Raw genomic sequence first — 17,748 nt, 5'->3', positions numbered from 1 at the left:
CTCATTTAAGTAACTGAAAAGGCCTTTTGGGATGAAGGATTCAAATGACTTGAGAAGCTCAGAGAGTACTGGGGACTCAAATAATTTCTGTCCTTCCAAGTATCTAAATTCTAAAATATTGATGTGGAAGCAAGTTTTATCATCTATTCATAGAAGCTAGAGTTCCTGACTGTTGATACATGTACTCCATCCCTGAAGTGAGGCATTTGTGAAGAACTAATCTAGGGATGAAGTAGCAGTAGAGAAGTATCTGTCATAGTGTTGTTCTGATCTAACCACTACTCAAGATCTAAGATGTTGACACTGAATAAGGAGACTGGGTGATCCAGTGAATCACTGTTCATAATCCATTTATCATACAGCAACTACTGATGGGATTTCATTTGCTCATCCCAAAGGAATGAGAAATTCAAGTAATGTCCACATTCCCAAAAGAGAGATAACCGTCTGTGCTGAGGGAAAAGTAGATGTAAGAGCCTAACTGCCTGTTTCAGACTCATCTGACTAAAATACACGTTGAAAGAGACACCTAGATAGACAATATACTGAGTGGGAATAAGAACAAATTTGTTGGTTCTGATAATAAAGCTTCCCTTGATGGCTTCTGAAAGGAGAATCTGGATGTGACATTTCATCAACGGATGAAAAGGTACTAGAAGTAACCAGTCATCTATATAATGATGCATGCACAGACTCAGAGAATGGAGGTGACAATGCTAGTCTGAATGTAGAGCTTGAACTGCAGTACCTGATCCCTGTATATAGAATACAGATAGAGGCAGGACAAATCCACTATGAGAACATGTATTAGGCATTGTCAATGCTAAACTTGATTATCCACAGTCCTGGAGAAAAATGCCAACATAAAGTGAGGAATTACTCCATCCTAAATTTGAAAGGATCTAAGAATTGGTTGAGATGAGAAAGATCAATGACCAGAGACCAATCTCACATCTTCTTGGGCACAATAAAGAGCTTGGAATAAAGCTTTTGCAGGACTGGGTTGATTCTCTTTATTGCCCCTTGACCAATAAATCTCTGACAGTACTGGAATGAACATCCAAAACTGTGGATCTGGTGGAGACAGAAACACAAGTTGGGGAATAATGGTAGTGGAGATATATACTAAGTGACCAACTTTTAGCACTCATACATCTATGGTAAAGGAATTCCATATTATCAGAAAATATTGTAACTGAGCCCCCACATACCTCACCAGTACAAAATAGTAACTGCTGTTGCTGGAGGCATTTCAACTTAACAATTAAGCCTCTTTGATAAGGGAAGAATCTATTCTGAGTACCAATAGTTCACATGGTTGATGTTCGGGATTGGAGCACTTGAATAAGGGAAGAGTTGGGACTCTTTAAAAGAGCTGAGAAAAGTTGAGAGGCTAACAACAACAATTAATGCAGATAGATAACATGATTCCAAAGAGTCTGAAATGTCCACAAAAAATCAAAGGTTGAAGAAATGGGATTTGTATAATTCATGGAGGGCAGCACTAACAATGCATTTTTACCCAAAAAGTCCAAACAACATACCAGCCAAAAACTAGATAAAGAGCCAATGGTGACTATTGTACCAAAGGAGATACCAACAAAGGTCCCAATCCATCATCAAATTGATGTGGTGATCTTTGAGAGGCTTCTAACAAAATTTGGTGTGATGATAAGCATTTCAGAAGTATATTGGGGATCAGACAAATGGGTCTAGTCTCTAAGAGTCTAAACACATGTTCCCCTGGCAGCAAGAAGCCAAATCATGTTATTACAACAAATGTAGTGAACAAGGCATAGATATTTCTTAATGTAACTGAGAAGTAAACCTGTCTGCATAAACAGCAATATAAGATGATTGAGGAAGAATTAAGTATTCACCCTCAGATCTTTCTGCCACTGAAAAACGTGTAGACACAAAGGCAACTGGGGAAAAACCCAAAACATCACACACCCAAATAGCTAACTGAAAAAAAGGAACATGAAGCAATTGAGTAAAAGTGGCCTCATAAGAAGCCAACCAAGTAGAGAAAGGCATCATAGAAAGTGAGCCCCAAGTCTTTCCAGATAGTCCCAGATCATCCACAAAAGCAGCCTCAGAGTCCCCTGTGGGGTCACCACCAGATCAAATATATGTTTCCATCTCACTATGAATCAGGTCATATATAACCCCAACAGATAGTTGACCCTACCAGACTGTTGAGCAATGCTAAATATGAGAAGTGGGATAAGAGAGGTCTGATTAACCTCCATGCCTCAAAAAAGTAATCCAAATAATTCATGCCATATATTGATTTGTTGAACAATAATCTTTTTTTTTGTTATTATTTTTAAGAAAATCAACAAGGTGACAGAAAAATTGCAATACAGAGAAGCCTGTTCTGACCACTTTGTCAGGAAAAAGTGACAACATTATCTGAATGAGATGCTTATATGCAGTACCAAACCAGAGAGCACATTGACATAGATGAAGAGTGTCACGAGATAAGTATTTCCAAGGAAAAGTAAGTGGGATATAAAAGACTGGAGCAAGTGAAAAAATCAGACCACTGCTTAGATGGGCAAAAGAAAAAAAGCCTGGCAGTTTTATAATAGCTGTAGCATGAAAGGAAGCAAGTATGTTTTGAAAACAACATTTTTCTTCTTTAAAATTAACTGCAACTAAGTCATAATCTATTACTTTGTGTATTAAATGTTAATAAATATTCACATCTTCCATTTATGCATATAAATTTTCTGTCATGTTTTCTTTTCAAATAGTTTCAAAGAGCAAAACTTATTACATGTAATTTTTTTTGCTTTTAACTATTCCACAAAATAAAAACGTTAAAAATATTTAATTTTGAAGGAAACTGGTATACTTAGGCTACGAATACTTGGATCAACAAAATTGACAGTCCCCCAGTTCTGATTGCTAGGCTATACTAAAAATTATTTTATTATTAAAACTTGAAAGCTGGAGAGGTAATGGGCACAAGACTTATGTTAATTATGGACAAATTAAGAAGAATGTGGGAAAATATATCTGCAGTTTGTGTAGTTAATGTTTTGATTACCTTCAATGAGCAACAGCTTTAGTGCAGTATTTCTAACTGTGCAAAAGCTGTATGGTGTGAGCCTACCTGATTGGTCCATATGCTTTGAATTCTGTTATCCACATGTTTGAAGACAGCTGTGTAATTGAGTGTAGGAATGTAGAGGGCATGCTTAGATATTGGATATATTTATTGATATAGGTATAAAGGTGTTCCTTTGTATTGGTTTATTTTGGGCTTGAGTTGTTGTATAAGTAAGGCTTCTTTAATTTTGCACTTGTTTATGTTTGTTTCTTTATTTAGTATTTGGGTGTTTTCTATGGTTACGTTGTGTTTATTTGATTTGGGAGGTTCGAAAACACGTGAAAGTGACTTTCTATGTTCTTTAATCTGGTTTCCATTTTTCTACTTGTTTCTCCAATGTAGAAATTGTGGCAGTTATCACATTGTATTTTATAAATAATGTTGGTGTTGTGTTTGTCAGTGTAGTTTTCACATACAGTGTATAGTATAGACCTCAGTTTTGTGCCTGGTTTTTGAATAAATTTGGTATTAACTGGGATGTCATATTTTGTTGCTAGTTTTTGCCAAATGTTGGTTATTTTTTCTGCTGATGTTGGGAATATATGGTATGCAGCAGTATATGGTTTCATGATTTTTTAAATCTTGAGGTATATTTACTTCTATTAGTTGATTTTTCTTTTTGTCTAGGTGTTTGCGTATAATGTTTTCTATATAATTTCAGTAGTAAAACTGCAATACTAAGAAGCAATGTGCTAGTTCTCTAGCATTATTTTAAAGATCAGGTTAATTGTACGAAATTGAAATAATTAAATATTAATCTGAAAATTCAAATTAAAGTTTAATAATTTCAAAAAGGGCAGAATTTAAAAGTATTTATTAATGAGATCATAAAATTTACAGACACATTATTATGTTTTTTCTCTGGGTGATAATTATTTGAAATATTACAATACTATCTTTTCTCTTCTAGTTTATAAATTTAATACTGTCACAATTAATTCTAAATTAATAAAAAGCTTGAATTTAAAATACTCTCCAGTGTGCTTTTTTTCTATTAACACCTTGTAAAATATTTTACCTCTCTTCTGGATTAAGAGATTTCCAGTTTGAAATCAGTCCTGGTTCACAGTAGTCTATTAATGCACTATAGGGGAAAAAATATTTATAGCCATTTTAAACTTTGGTTTCAATAAAAAACATGTCTAATTTCCAAACAGTTCACATATATATTAATGAAATCATAAACACACAACAAACAGATATTAGAATAAATATGTAATAAATTTTCTCCTTTAAGTTGCTTTATCAAGTGTTCATTATAATATATTTACTCTATATAAGCCAATACAAAAACAGCCTATTAATGAAATAAAATATCTAATGAATAGTTAGGTAGCTTTTGGTGTTAGTAAATTGTTTGTCATATATTTTTGAAAACTGTCCAAATACAAAGACTAATATTTTCTAAATCTAAAATTGTGCATGTGTTTTAGGAAAATTCATATTGAACTGTTATAGAATACATACTTTCAATATACCTTTAAGCATTCCTTGTTTATCTATCAAACAGTAGATCTGTATTTTGTTTATACAAAACAAACCTCTGTGGCAAGGCACAATTTTCAATACTTGCATATCAAAAGTTAAATGATGCTTTTAAGTTATTTTACTTTGTACAACTTCTTTAACACTAACTTGTGTCACAGACGCTTGCTTGTTTCAAACTTCATGTCAGTTCTGGCATATGCAACCTTATAGCCACATTATTAAATTTCAATGCCTAATATTATGTATGTCCCTGTAACTGGAACAACTTTAACCTACTATTCAGTCTAGTGCTGTACTCATCCCTTCAACAGGTCACTAGGATCATTTAATTCTTTTCATAATTCTGTTATTCAGTCACTTCTAATCTATCATGCAGTCAATCAAAAATTATATTTACTTAAGTGATAGGAACTATGATATATATATATGTGCACATTTAATTTATTATATACACACACACACACATACTCTCCCCATTCTCTATAGTGCTAAAGGCAGCCTTTAAAACTGACTTAAATAATATTATGAACAACATCAAACACTGGTAAAACAGTACTGAAAACTAGGAAGCTGCTATAAACATGTAAGGTGAATTACCTTACTAATTCTTCACAAATTTCAAATAGCATTAATACAAAAAATAATGTATATGTTACTCATGAAAACTAATCCTGAAACAAAACAACAATATACTTTTTCACACTCAAATGATTTTCATTGCAGCAGTCTATTACAAAAATTGTATCACAATTTAAACTTCCAAAAAAATGCAAACAACTAAAACATTTCAAATATACCTGAGAGCTATGCCATTGTTCCAATCTCTTGTGAAATTGGTAACATTTAAGTCTGGTAGAGTTGACTGCAACCATGCTAGCATGAGCTTCCTTGGTGGGAAATTGGTTCTACCAATTTGGTATCTTAAGATCAGTGACCATATTAATCCCAGAATTAACTTCAGGTTTCCTTCTACTATATCTGTATTACCTACAATATATTAAGTGTAAAACTACTTAGAATACTTAAAAAATTAACATATATTACACGACAATTTGAAATAAACAATTACAAAACTCTTTTTAATGATTAAAAACAGTCTAAATTCTAAGAAGAGTTCTAAATTAATAGAGAAAACTTAAAAATCTAAGTAAAAAATTTCTTTGTTAAACTGTAATCAATTTAAGCTTACAAAGGTAAAAGTCTATATGTTATTATATTTGTAATGATTCTGATCTTTCAACAATATACAAGGAGATAAATAGCTAAACAGTTCAAATGCTACAGTTATTAGTGGTATTTCTGACTTCTTGAACATAATATATGTAATAATAACTGGATTTACTTAATACAGACATACTTCCAATATCAAAAACTTGATGGATTAATTTATTTTATATATAATGTATATCTCCTATTAGTTCAGTGCATTTTGATTCTTTAATTGTTATTTTAGCAGCTGAACATTTGAAAGTATCTGTATTTTAATTCACTGATCAATAAAAATTAGATCAATTTGTGTTTTAATTACAGATCTAAGCCTGACAAAAATAGCATGCATGCAGGACAAAATGAATTTAAATCACTATACACAAATTCCATTTCTTACATTTACCAGAGAAATATGACATTGTACAATGTAGCCAGTTTACTTACTTTCATAATGACTTTGATGATTTTATTTTTCATATAATGCAATATTTTTGTCTGAATTTTATCAGCTTTTAACATTTTCATAGCCTTATAATGTCAGGATAGAATCAATATGGCACTACACAAATTAAATCAGTGTACTAAATCAACTAAACACACTAGCATCCCAGGTTAAAAATACCATTCGGGTATAGTACTTAAAAAAAGGTTTTTAATAACAGTAAAAATAGTAACCAGTCAACATATAAACCTAATTTATTTAAAAGTACTTGAATTAGTTACATCCCTCATTCATAACCACTAAAATTACAAACTCCTTATTGCATGCAAATTATTTCATTTTGAAGGTTTTACTGTTTGTAATTATTAATAAACATAAACCTCTTAAACTGATATTGTAGTGTCCATTAGTTTGAATAAACAGATTTGTTTTATTTTAATCTTTATTTATTGTAAACCAAATTATTCCAGAGATCCTTGCTTATTTTTTGTATGGGCAAACAGATACTTCATATCAAATATTTCTCAGCATGTGTAAATTGACAAGAAAATCCTAGATTAATTTTGATTCTCAAATTTATTTTCTCCTTTCAACTCCTTAACCTCCATTACCTGCTTTAATAGACTTTTATCACTTTTTTTAACAAAGGTATTTCACCTTTAATATTGATTATTACTTGTATAAAAATTGCATTATTTTAATAATTCATAAATTACTTTTTATTATGAGAAACCAAAGAGATTTCTCTTATGTGCTTGTAAATTTGTTATTTCTCTAAAAGTGTTCAAATAAAATGATATAAAAAACAACAAACAGATGTTCATAACATACTAATTTCAAGTATTTCTGTAAATCAGGCAGTAAGTGAGCTCTACTGTATCATACAATCCATTGAGCAAAGTGTTTTCCATTAGTTTACCAGAGAATTTTCTATATTAAAACTTGCACTTATTGCAATATGTAAGGGTAAAATTTTAAAACTGTGCCAAAAATGTCACAATGACATGTGGGAGATAATGAAGGATTAGGCCTAACATTTACATTGAAATCTATTTTTCCTAGGAAAATTGCAGTTGTTTTTTGAAGTAATTTATGCTGCTATTTGGAGGAAGAGGAGAAATTTAAGGTATATCAGATTTTGATTTTTTTTACTGCTATTTCAAAGTTTGATCCTCAACTGTTTCATTGACACCATGTGTCAAGAATAGGACATACCAGGTACAGAATACAAATGAAATTTTGAAAAATAACATGAAAATGAACAGCTACAAATAGGAACAGAGTTTGACACACAGTACAGAAAAGAACAAAAACAAGATTTATTTGAATGTATAAAAAAACAAATCACAAAAATATAAGTTGGAGATAAGAACTCAAACTGATCACAAACTGAACTGTCAATATATAAGTGGAAAGCAATACAAAAATAAAACATTAAACTTGTATGTTTCTAATATTCTATCCCCCAAACTTCCAGGCTCAGTCTTATCTAAAGCTTGACACCAGAGTAAAATACCCATTAGACAACATTCTGCTATCTTACAAGCATATTTACATATTCTTTAAGGTTAATTTGTAACCACAGTAATGGTAAGTGATAAGTACAAGTTCATAAAAATAAACACACACACATACTCAACATTAAATCGGCCTGAACACATTATCACAATACAGGGAAGTTTTTTAATACTTCAAACTTTTCGGTAGTAATTGATGTGTGTGTGTTTTCTTATAGCAAAGCCACATAGGACTATTTACCGAGTCCAATGCGGGAAATCGAACCCCCGATTTTAGCGTTGTAAATCTGTAGAATTATCGCTGTAGCAGCGGTGGACGGTACTTGATATTAAGCGAAATTGTTGTATTAAACTGTAGACTGTTTTGTGGGAAATTATACATTGAAATATAACATTACATACACGAGATTTGTTTGTTTGTTTGTTTGGGAATTTCGCACAAAGCTACTCGAGGGCTATCTGTGCTAGCCGTCCCTAATTTAGCAGTGTAAGACTAGAGGGAAGGCAACTAGTCATCACCACCCACCGCCAACTCTTGGGCTACTCTTTTACCAACGAATAGTGGGATTGACCGTCACATTATACGCCCCCACGGCTGGGAGGGCGAGCATGTTTAGCGCGACGCGGGCGCGAACCCGCGACCCTCGGATTACGAGTCGCACGCCTTACGCGCTAGGCCATGCCGGGCCTACACGAGATATTTAACACTTTTATGTTTAAATAAATAAACCACAAATATTTTGCTGTTTGTTAAGTTCAAGGTGAGATTGAGTGAAGTTATAAGTTTTAAGGTGGGAATGGACGGTCACAGAGCAAAATTTGGCAGTCAATATTGCATCCATTACTTTTTTTCATACTGCACAGGCCAATACGGGACGACAGTCACGATACGTTAGCTCTGCCTGTCGCTGGGCGGTACTGCCAAAATCGACACAAGCGCATTTTTATCGCCACCACCCTTCGCCCGCAATATTGCCCACACATGTAAGATTTTATACACCCTTATGTCGCGTTTAAGTATTTTATTTCCTCATTCAAACTAGGAGCATAATAGCATATAACTGCAGCTGAAGGTATACATTTAAAAATAGAGAAGTTTCAATCACAACTAAGCACTGAAAATGCCATATTTGTCGTCTTTTACTAAAATATCAAGCACCCATATTTATATTTTTGACGTATTCTCCAGAGCAAAAGTTAGACAAATACGTTTCATTTGCCTCCTCATCACTGGGCGATTAAAATATCTAAATGTATTATATCAATATACTAAATGGATTTTCAAATGGTCAGTACCAATTTTATGGTATTACGAAATATATACTGCTTCTGTGTGATTAACGTAATATATGAATAATTAACGTAATATATGAATAATATAAACAATGCAACTAATGTTCGGTCGTAAGCCGATAGTAGGGAATAAAAAAATATATATTAGAGAATGGTTTATTGCACGGAAAAATATTAAACATTCTTCGTCACGTTTTTTTTTTTTTGTATTCCCTACTATCGGCTTACGACCGAACATTAGTTGCATTGTTTATATTATTCATATATTACGTTAATTATGTAACATTCGGATAACAGTATTCCAATTTTTTCTTGAGATGCTCTTCTTTTTCTTTGGTGCGTCTTTTGAGCTTTCCAGTGCCACAGCGACATGTTTGCGGACTTTACAACGCTAGAAACCGGGTTTCGATGTCCAGAGTGGGCAAAAGCGTCATTTTTATTATTCGGTATTAAGAGATCGAAAGAGTCCAGTGAATTACTGATAAAAAAAAGCGTCTTATTTTTCGCCCAAGTAGGAGTTTTTTGTTAGTTTTCAATCTTGCGCAAAGTTATGAGGGCTATCTGCGCTAGTCATGCTTAATTTATTAGAAAAATACTAAAGGGAAAGCAGCTGGTCATCACTATCCACCATCAACTTTGAGTTTACTCTTTTACAAACGAATAGTAAGAATTATCATAACTATAGTACGCCCCCACTGCTGGAAGAGCGAACACGTTTGGGGTTAGGGGAATTCGAACTCATGACCCTCAGATTATAAGTTAATCTTCCTAACCCACCTGGCCAAGTCGGGCCAGTAAAGTACCACAGATAATAAAAAAACTTAATTTACAACAATTTTTATTTATATAAACTTAAAACCAATTCTCACTATAGAGACATCTTTCCAAGTAGTTAACGTACCCGGAAAATGGAATTTTACACTTTGGGCTGTGGGCTGCTTTAACATCCTAAATTTAGGGGGTACGCAAGTTTTGCTCCACATTTAAAAATACGACATTTTGGAGACTACCATATTTTCTATTCCCAGAACTATCTCAGAATTTGATGAGTTTTATGTTCTCTCTATATAAGGAATTTAAGATTTTATACACCCCTATGTCGCGTTTAAGTATTTTATTTCCTCATTCAAACTAGGAACATAATAGCATATAACTGCAGCTGAAGGTATACATTTAAAAATAGAGAAGTTTCAATAGCTATCATATATGTATTATTATTGCAATTAATTTATACAGTAACAACAACTAACATTGGAAAATAACATGTACATTACCTATAAAATAGGTTATCAATTTGCGGAATGAATATGATAAAAAATGTTTAGAAGGAGGGCATAAAAGTTTGAGTACCACTACCCACACCTATAAATACATACTCTATGGATAGCAGAACATTTACTGCAAGGTTAATTAAATATAGTTTAAAATATTTTATTTATTGACATTTTTGTGTGCTTGTGTGTGTTTTTCTAACAGCAAAACCGCATCAGAGCTATCTGCTGAGTCCACCACTTATTGATAAACAGTATTTGTAACATCGCACCTGTCATAATTAACAACAATGAAATAATAAAAGAATCCTATAAATTATATTAATTTGATATGTATTTATTATTTACAATACACTTAGTCAAACAACAGATAAGAATTTTAACATCACACTAGTTCGAACAGAAGAGACATTATCTACTATAAGCGTGTATGTGTATGATTCTTACAGCAAATCCACATCGGGCTATCTGCTGAGTCCACCGAGGGGAATCGAACCCCTGATTTTAGCTACTATAAGCATAATTTCTATGTTTCATCGAAAGTGCTACTTTATTATCCTTGTTCATTAATAGCATTGGTTGGCTCTAACAAATACATATATATGGATGTCGTAGGTTACTGCAATATTCTTCGAATATTGCCCAGGTAGTTAGGGCGCTCGACTCGAAGTTCGAAGGCTGCAGGTTCGAGTCCCAGTCACACCAAAAATGCTCGCCCTTTCAGCCATGTGGGTGTTATAATGTGACGGTCAGTCCTACTATTCGTTGGCAAAAGAGTAGCCAAAGAGTTGGCAGTAGGTGATAATTATTAGCTGCCTTCCCTTTAGCCTTTATGTAGCTTTGCACAAAATTCAAAAAACAAAATCTTCTCAGAAGCACAGATATCTACTATAGAGAAGGTAGAAACAAAGCATCTAGAGCAAGATAATCTCAGTGACTTTCTTGTCTTATCTTTATGTGAAAACTGCACAAAAACTAAATACATACACACACGTTTAAAAATTCCTATATGACTAAAGAGTATAGAAAACATATGTGATCGCCTGCATATCATACTTTCCTCCTTTCTCTGTTTAAAACTTATCCATAAGTCGACAATTAAATTTAACTGTCAAGAAGCGAGCTAACTTTATTTATATAAGCACACAGGTTTTACAAATCCTTTAATAATAAACTGCATCTAGCTACTACACATAATCTTTTAATACAGCTAAAATGAAACATAATATCAAAATCCGTATTATAAAAAAAGACAATACATTACACAATAATAATCTTCTTTAACTTCAATTCTTTTGAAATGATATGAAAATAAAATATACTGGGATGTTTCCTGAGGTCTCTTGGTTAGTGATTCCTCATTCAACAGGGTGGTGTATGTATTCCAGGATCTTCTCTTCCTATACATTAAGGTTGAGGTATCCTCTTGATGGTAGGAACTGTAAATAATCTATTTGATTTATCTATACAACCAGTGTTATTAGTTCTGCATCCGAAAGTTACGACTTGGAAATCTTCTTGGAGCATGCCCACCTCCACCTTTCTGAGACTTGGACATCCATCCTGTGGAATGAATCTAGCACCAAAAAACTCGTTTTGGACTTCAAAATAGTGATCCTGACAAATACGCGTGACACAGTGGAAGTACTTGGAAGCACAATCTGCTGGCAAAATTGCCACTGCAAGCTTTTTCTTCTATAATGACCAGCTTGAGTTACTACTTCAAAATATTTCATGATAGATATTGCTTCTACGAGTGTGAAGATGTCATGCACTCTCAAGAGCTGTCCCTCAGTGATAATGTTGATAAATACATCCTTTTGAGCTTCAATGCCAATCACTTCAACAGTTTCAACAGATACTAACAAGAAACGCTGCCTACGTCCTCGAGCCTAGATGGAAGCCTCTAACATCATGATGAACAGTTGATTCATAGTCCAGCATTACAAGGCAATAAAGCTACTTCAGGTGACAATTCTACATAAAAACTTTTGGGATTGTGTTGCTCTGACAGCTTAGTAGTTTCATTGAGGCTTCCTCACGAAGTCTCAGACTTTCCAGGTGTTACTTCACTTTAGTGAAATTAACACAACCTCTATTATGAAGTAAACAAAAATAAAATGCAGTGTACATACTAGTGCACACAGAAAAACAGTCACTCTTGGTTGACTGTTATTAGCTCCACCGATTTATTTTTATTAGGACAGACTTCTGTCGGGCTAAACACACTGATCTCTAAATAGGATTTTATCAACCAATTGTAAATACATTTGTTAATCTCCAAATTGAAATTGAACTATGAAACCATGCTAGAACTTAACAGGTAAGCGTGGTTTCTTTGTCCAGTTGATAGCATCATGTTATGACCTTTGTTCTTCTGCAGCATTTGTAGGCTGTAACACAGTGTCAATTCAGTCAACGAAGAATATTACTGTTACAATCTAATCCTTTCAACACGGAACCAACTCTATGTAATATCCTCTCATACAGAAGAGATATTATCTACTATAGAGAATAAAAATTTAAATATCCATCTCAAAGGCTTTCTGGACCATTTGTTTATTATAAAACTACTAGAAACTAAATACACAAAATATTTTTTAAATCCCTACACACTGGGCCCGGCATGGCCAGATGGGTTTAGGCGTTCAACTCGTAATCTGAGGATCGCGGATTCGAATCTCTGTCGCACCAAACATATTCGCCCTCTCAGTCGTGGGGGTGTTATGATATGACGATCAATCCCACTATTCGTAGGTAAAATAGTAGGCCAAGAGTTGGCGGTGGGTGGTGATGACTAACTGCCTTCCCTTCTAGTCTTACACTGCTAAATTGGGGACGGCTAGCGCAGATAGCCCTCGTGTAGCTTTGCGCGAAATTCAAAAACAAACAAACCCTACACACTACTATATAACTAAAGTAGATACAAAACATGATATTCCTGCATATCATGTTTTTACAAAACATCCACTAGAACTGCTACAGCGATTTGTCCAATCTAAACCATTATTTGATAAAACTATGTGTATGTGCACGTGTCTATTTATATCTGTCAAATCGCTGGACCGACTGCCATGAAACCTGGCATGTACGTATACCCTTACAGCCTCCCGAATTGGGTTGGTATTCATATCTGTCCTTTATGTCACCCCAGGGCCTCTATGTCTTCATGCGTTGAACAGGTATGTATACTGACAACAATACCGTCTTGGGTATTCGACTCGCAATGCGGGTCATGGGTTCGAAGCATGCCATCGACCTTGTTCGCCTTATCAGTCATAAGGCATTAAAGTGTGAGAGTTAATCCCACTATTCGTTGATAAATATCAGCCTGAGAGTCGATGATGAGTGGTCTCAACCTATTTACCTTCCCTCAAATCTATCACTAAAATTATGTCCAGCTGATACAGATAACTGTCGAGTAACTTATGAAGCTCAACAAACACACAAATGTCTTTTGTGATAAACTGGTCCAATTCAGTTTGGGAAATCAAATATTTTGTCTAAAAACACTTTTAACAGGGCTACCACAACTAAATATGCGGAACGTGTTTGGCATTATAGCGGCATGAAGTGTGGAAAGTTTGATCTACAGCCCGGCACTTAACCACTTAACCTAAAAACTTCATACTCTTTTCAAACAATATAGGCAAAAATGGAGCCAGGATAAAGCGTCTGTTAATATTATAAGAACATTAATTTTACTAACCAATATAGTTGAGACGACATCCGTAGTAAATTTTCATTTTATATTAAAACTGCTTACTTATCAAGGCGTATTAAAAAAAAAAAAAGCACCATAAGAAGTTTTATGTGCATTGTTAATAGAAGCATAACATATCGTATTGGCGTGTTACGTAATGGTTTGTCGTCTGCATAAGACACAAGTGATTTTCAGAAGGCACATCAAAGAGGAAATGATTTCTGTACCACTTTGCACAAATTTTATGACAACCACGATGTAAAGAAATATTAAAACTGTTTATATACATATATATATATACTGAACATAAAAATATGACTCATTTTCAAAAATATTTTAAATTTTGAAACCAATGTCCACCTGGATGTCCGTTTTATGCAGATAATTGCGTCTGAATCCAACAAGAGATAAAATACAAAATATATTAATTCGACGCCCAAATCATTCATATAATTACCAGAAACAAGCATAACCAATGAACATTTGAACAAAAGAAGAAAAAGTCAACTTTATATTTGAAAGCTATTTCAAAAAGTAACAACCATCAAGTAGCAGTCGAATTTACGCATACATTAGTGACTAGCCTACAGATTTATAGGGTGTTTGCCATTAACACTGGCGATAATAAAACCACATTTAACGAAGTCACATAACTTTACTATGATGCAGTAGTTAGAATAAAGTAAATCGGATTATAAGTGTTATGGAAAATGACAAATGAGACATTTCTGGGTCAATAAGTCCAGATGTCAAGCATTCTTATAGGAGTGGAATTTTTTTATGAATATCAAAATATCTCAATTTTTACAAACTAATGCCAAAATATTATAAAGATATCTACATCGAAAACATGTTTATAAATTCTTTATTCAGTTTTCACTTTTGTCAGAAAAAAACAACAACATAAATAATCTGATAGCGAGATAACTGCACTCATAATGAAATCAGTTAAAGTGATTTTTTTAGAGAATTCTATACAGTTCGTCACAGAGACCATTAAAAATCAACAAAGAATACTTAAGTCTCGCAATTTCAAGTAATTCATTTTCCACGTTGAAAAGGCAGTTCTGAATGTACAACTATATGACTTGCATAGACAACATGCACTGTCGGTTAAAGAGCTTCATGGTGCTCGACTCGGAATCTGCCTGTCGCGGAATTGAAACCCGTTACCAAATATGCCTACGATTCCAGACGTGGGGAGTTAAAATATTACAGTCAATTGCACTATTTGTTTATGAAGAGTGGCCCAAGAGTTAACAGTGGGTGATGTTGACTTATTTGCTTGCTTTCTAGTCTATCACCTCAAAATTAGGGACAACTAACACAGCAAGACTTCGAAAAGCCAAATTTAATTTATAGCGTACGAAAAACGAACAAACAAAAACTAAAATGTTGGACGCTTCAGGTAAACAACGATTGCAGCTCGTCATACTACGAATTCAATATTTATTAATTTTTCGTTCTGTAATAATTTTTAATCTTTTACCTTAACTGCATTAGTAAAGCATCTAAAATGCAAGCTAACTCATTACTAGTATTTAAGCGGTTGATAAAATAAAATTAACTTGATGGAAAAACAGTGCAAATCATAACATAGTGTCCTAACAAAACTAGTAGCCATATTACAGTTATATATGTTCCCCGTTAGCACAGTGGTAAGTCTACGGATTTACAACGCTAAAATCAGCGGTTCGATTCCCCTCGGTGGGCTCAGCAGAGAGCCCGGTGTGGCTTTGCTGTGATAAAACACACACAATTATATATAATGCTCTTTTATTGGATTACACTAAGTGAGTCATACGACTTAGGCTTGCTAAGAAATACTTTGATGATTTATTGACGAAATAAAAATAAATGTTTAAATAACACACCTTGTACACAAAATATATCAACACTGAGACAATTTACTGAAGTTCCATTTCTTTCGTATTATCTAAGACAGGTTTTGTTATCAAACTGTTATTCTAAATTGAATAATATTAATTTTTACATATCGTAATTTGCACAAAGCCAAATATTAAAGAGCTTCACTGACGATGGTTTGGAGTACTAATCTGTGCTGAATTATTATCAAATTATTTAGGCATTTAACTTTAAATATGACTTGAGTCTGCAGAAAATAATCAATACGCTGTTTACTCGCAATAATACTTTTACAGAAAATTAAAATGAGCAATCTTTTTGGTTTTTCATGCTTACTTTTTTAAATAAGAAACAAAGTACTGTTAGTCCTCTTTAATACTGTTTATGAATTTCCCCAGTAATTACTCAGCTTTAGGCATTTATCTCGATTTTGGGTTGTGACGTTTCAGTGTATCACTAATCTAAAAAGCCAAAATTGTCAGTACTGACATCATAGAATCCTTTACATGCACACATTTAAACTCTCGAATAGATCAGTAGCATAACCTAAATTAACATACAGAGAAAACTTAAAAGTTTTCCACGGCTTCATCACGGAAACTAATTCGATAGATTGATTCTCTGAAATTTAGCACTAAGCTACACAATAAGCTCCGGTGCTCTGCCTACCAGGAATCGAAACCCGGTTTCTACAGGTGAGAGTTCGCAGACACACCGCTGTGCCACTTGAGATATCAAATTCGATTACTTGAGCAAATTAAATGTTATCTAATGCTTAGCAAGTTTTGTAGTTTAACAGAAGGACAAACAAATAGTAGGCTCAAATTATGAGAAATATAAACCTTGAAAAATTATTGCGAATTACAGTTTAAATATATGAACTGTAAATTCTTACATAGCAACTTAATAGAGTATTTTTTAACGCAAAACACTCTTTGAATTTAAACTCATATGAATTGTAATTGACTATCTGGCATCAATTCTCTTATAAAGTTTTTATTTTCCAATTATTTAAAAATGATTAACCAACACTTAACGTGTGTTTTTCTTATAGCAAAGCCACATCGGGGTCTCTGCTGAACCCACCGAAGGGAATCGAACCGTTGATTGTAGTATTGTAAATCTGCAGACATACCCCTGTACTAGCAGAGTGCCCAAACCTTAACAACTAACTTCGATCATAAATATGTAACTATAAGAATATTAATGTCCATAGTATTAAAACCACTGTAGTAACAATAGCATTAACCAAACTTGTAACATTAGCACGCACATAAATACAAAGAATAGTCAATACATATTTAAATTATAAAACATGATGACGTTCTTCTACTCAACAGAAACTAAACTGTTCAGTTGTATGAATATTACTCAATGTCTAACGTTGTAAAGTTTATCATTTTTCTAATTAACTCCATTTGTGGGTTTATAATCGAGCTTAGTTACAGGTTTAGAATAGCACAACCTCCTGTAATTACGTCAAAGAATGGACCAATGTGGTATAATCAGATAAAAGAACGTATCAAACAACGACATATTTTTAGCATATAAATGATTAGAAAGCATAATATAAACGAAAATTTTATATTGTACAATCCGGATACTGTTTTCGAAATCATCACTTTCCAAATCACACGGCCCGGCATGGCTTAACCAGGCGCTCGACTCGTAATCTGAGAGTTGCGAGTTCGAATCCCCGTCGCATCAAACTTGCTCGCCCTTTCAGCCGTGGGAGCGTTATAATGTGGCAGTCAATCCCATTATTCGTTGGTAAGAGAGTAGCCCAAGAGTTGGCGGTGGGTGGTGATGATTAGCTGCCTTCCCTCTAGTCTTAAACTGCT

At 33.6% G+C, this 17,748-nt stretch overlaps 1 protein-coding gene across 5 annotated transcripts in view; it reads right to left on the bottom strand.

Annotated features, from left to right (window-relative positions):
• Positions 1-17,748, bottom strand: part of LOC143225544 (filamin-B-like) — a 130,260-nt gene that overhangs the window by 93,885 nt on the left and 18,627 nt on the right. For all 5 annotated transcript variants that reach the window (XM_076455187.1, XM_076455184.1, XM_076455183.1 and 2 more), the window contains exons 2-3: positions 5,404-5,593; positions 4,137-4,202 (exon numbers count right to left, since the gene is read on the bottom strand). In XM_076455187.1, coding sequence (XP_076311302.1) covers positions 4,137-4,202; positions 5,404-5,593 — 256 coding nt within the window. The remainder of the gene's footprint in view (positions 1-4,136; positions 4,203-5,403; positions 5,594-17,748) is intronic.

The sequence above is a fragment of the Tachypleus tridentatus genome, chromosome 9 (genome assembly GCF_004210375.1).
Source record: "Tachypleus tridentatus isolate NWPU-2018 chromosome 9, ASM421037v1, whole genome shotgun sequence".
NCBI classification, from domain to species: domain Eukaryota; kingdom Metazoa; phylum Arthropoda; class Merostomata; order Xiphosura; family Limulidae; genus Tachypleus; species Tachypleus tridentatus.
This window is presented reverse-complemented; position numbering and strand designations above follow the sequence as displayed.